Source organism: Ursus maritimus, unplaced genomic scaffold (assembly GCF_017311325.1).
Source record: "Ursus maritimus isolate PB19 unplaced genomic scaffold, ASM1731132v1 scaffold_8, whole genome shotgun sequence".
Classification (NCBI taxonomy): domain Eukaryota; kingdom Metazoa; phylum Chordata; class Mammalia; order Carnivora; family Ursidae; genus Ursus; species Ursus maritimus.
This window is the reverse complement of record NW_024426996.1, coordinates 79011652-79014348: the sequence shown is the minus strand read 5'-3', so window position 1 is coordinate 79014348 and position 2697 is coordinate 79011652. Positions and strand designations below refer to the sequence as shown.

General features: G+C 65.2%; 1 protein-coding gene across 1 annotated transcript in view; it reads right to left on the bottom strand.

Moving 5' to 3' along the window:
- SH3TC1 (SH3 domain and tetratricopeptide repeats 1) overlaps positions 1-2697 on the bottom strand; it is a 36299-nt gene that overhangs the window by 13059 nt on the left and 20543 nt on the right. Inside the window, exon 12 of the mRNA XM_040625303.1 lies at positions 70-1743. Within this exon, the coding sequence (XP_040481237.1) occupies positions 70-1743 (1674 nt within the window). The remainder of the gene's footprint in view (positions 1-69; positions 1744-2697) is intronic.

Here is a 2697-nt window from a genome sequence, read left to right as displayed (position 1 = left end):
AGGAACCCGGCGTGCGCCACCCAAACCCAGGGACGAGCGGGGCGGGAACCGGGCGTGGCCGATGCTTACCCTCCAAGTGGTCGGTCTCCACGGCGACCAGAAAGGCCCATTCATAGTAGCACTTGCCCTGCCGGGCAAGGGCCCTGCGGGTGTACAGGTGGCCCAGGCGCAGGAGCACCCAGGTGAAGTCCTGGCCGCACTCCCTACTGGGCAGCCGCGAGAAGAGCCTCACGGCCTGCAGGAGGTAGTGCTGTGCCAGGCCCTCCGCGCCCGCCTGCAGGCACAGGGCCCCGAAATTGGCCAGGGCCACTGCCTGGTTCCTCATCTGGCCCCGGGTCCTGGCCACACGCAGGGCGCGGTAGTAGCCCTCGGCCGCCTGCCGGGTCCTACCCATCCTCTTCAGGGCCACGGCCGCCATGTTGGCGACCACGCCCTCTTGGTCCACACTGGCCACGGCCACATCCAGGACGGACTCGAGAATGTCCAGGGCCACCGGGCTCTGGCCGTGAAGCACGTACAGCCAGGCCAGCGCCACCACGTAGTCCACGGCCAGGCGGCCGCCGGCCCCCGCGGCCGCTTCCACAGCCTGCATCATGAAGGAGATGGCCCGGGCCTGCTGCCCGTGGCGGCTGTGCAGCTGGGCCAGGCTGGCACAGAGGGGGCCGCGCAGCGCCTGCCCCGCGCCCGGGGCCCACGAGGCCAGCGAGGCCAGCGCCTGCCTGAGGTAGTGTGCCGTCTGGGAGGGCGGCCGGTGCATCCGGGGAGAGTTCTGGAGGACCAGGTCCACGCTGCGCAGCGTGCTGCCCGGTGAGCCCCGGGCCCGCAGCGAGGCCACCCGGACGCAGCCGAGCGCCAGGTGTGGCAGGCAGCGGCGGCTATAGATGTCAGCCAGCAGCAGGTATCCGGCCGCCGGCCACGAGGCCTCTGGCGAGCCCCAGGCCCCATGCAGCAGCAGCAGCCTTTCCAGGAAGGGCAGGGCCTCCTCCGGCTGCTTGAGGCGAGCGTGGTGCTGGGCCAGCAGGAAGCAGGCCCGGGCCTCGGCGTGGGGGCTCCGGCCGAGGATGGCCCACCGCAGGGCGAGCCTCAGGAGCTCCGACTCGGCCTCGGTGCTGCAGACATGGCCGGGCATCCCCAGGAGCAGGGCCGAGGCCTTGGGCACCACCTGCACGCACCTGTCCCTGTTCTTCTGCTTCAGGTGAACGGTGGCCAGGTTGGTGTACACAGCCACCACCAGGAAGAGGTCGCCAAAGTGGCCCCCCAGCGCCCCCAGAGCCTCCTCGAAGTACACGCGGGCCTGGGACAGCTTCAGCCTGCGCGCACAGAGCCGCCCCAGGAGGAAGCAGAGCCTGGCGAGGGCCATGGGGAAGCCAGCCTTCTTGGCCACCCCCCGGGCCTGAGCCAGGAGCTCGGCCAGCTCTTCCTCGTCGGTGAAGCCACAGAACAAGGTGCTCAGCCCTGGCAGGGCGGGGTCATACAGGCCACGGAAGCAGGCCTTGTACCCAGGCGCGTCCAGGAACAGCAGCAGCGAGCCCAGGGCCTCTGGGTGGGCCCAGTCAGCCCCCGAGTCCAAGCAGAAGGAGGGCTCCTCGCTGTCCGGTGAGCTTGTACCACTGGACGCCGTGCACAGACCCCAGGACACCGGCTCCTCAGGGCAGGCCTGGCCGGACTTGCATTGTTCTAGAACATTCTTCACCTTCTGTAGGGTCTCGCGTGGCTCTGGGTGCAGGCAAGGCAGAGGCATTTCTGAAAGCACCAAAACCCCCAGATGGGTTAGAGTCTGATCGGGGTCCAGGCTGGGGTAGGGACACCCCTCAGAGCCTCAGTGTCCCCGTCAGGTACTGGCTGAGCCTCCCCGACCTGAGCATTGAGATCTGCGTGAAATGCTGAGCCCAGAGCCCGGCACCCAGCACTCGGTGGGAACACAGGCATGGCTACAACAACAGGGATCCGTCTGGCCAAGCTTCTCACCCAGTAACCCCTTCCTATGCTTCTCGTTTGAAAGCACCACTCAGCGATTATTCAGTCCCTTTCCCTCCAGAAAGAATTAAAGCCACTTAATGGACAGACTTGTCCACGTTCCCGGCTCCAGCCGCCTCTGTGGGATTTCCCAGGGCTTGGGGGTCTCCTGTCAGGTGCAGGACCCCTGTGAAATCATTACGAGCCAATCAGAGCTATGGGTCAGCTCGTGCTCACAAGCTGTCCACAGAGCAGAGGAAACCCGCACTGCTGGAGGCCAGCGAGGTCTGTGTCCCTCCGTCCCGCTCACGCCTGGGACCACGTCTGGCAGGAAAGATGAGGAACGGCTCCCAGGGTGTCCACCTTCCCCCCGGCTGGTTTGAGCATCCGAGGCCCACAGCTACTAAAGGGACGAGGTGATGGGGAATCTGGGGACACCCGCTGCCCCAAAGCGCCCGCCCACTGGACTGCTGGCTTTGGATGGAGTCAGTGCCCGAGGGCAGATCCAGGGCCGAGAAACACACAGCTATGCTTCCTGCTGGGAAAACACGAGCTTAAAAGGGAATGTTTGGAAGGAAAGAACCAGGATCTAAAGACTCTTCTGTTTCGAGTTCACTTGCAAAAAATATGGTCAGAACTCTCTTTATCAGTCTGCAAAGGCTAGGAATAAAAAAGAATTCAGTGTGGTTCAGGGGAAAGTGTCTGACCCGACTACCTAACGTGCGGGTGGGAATGCCCCCC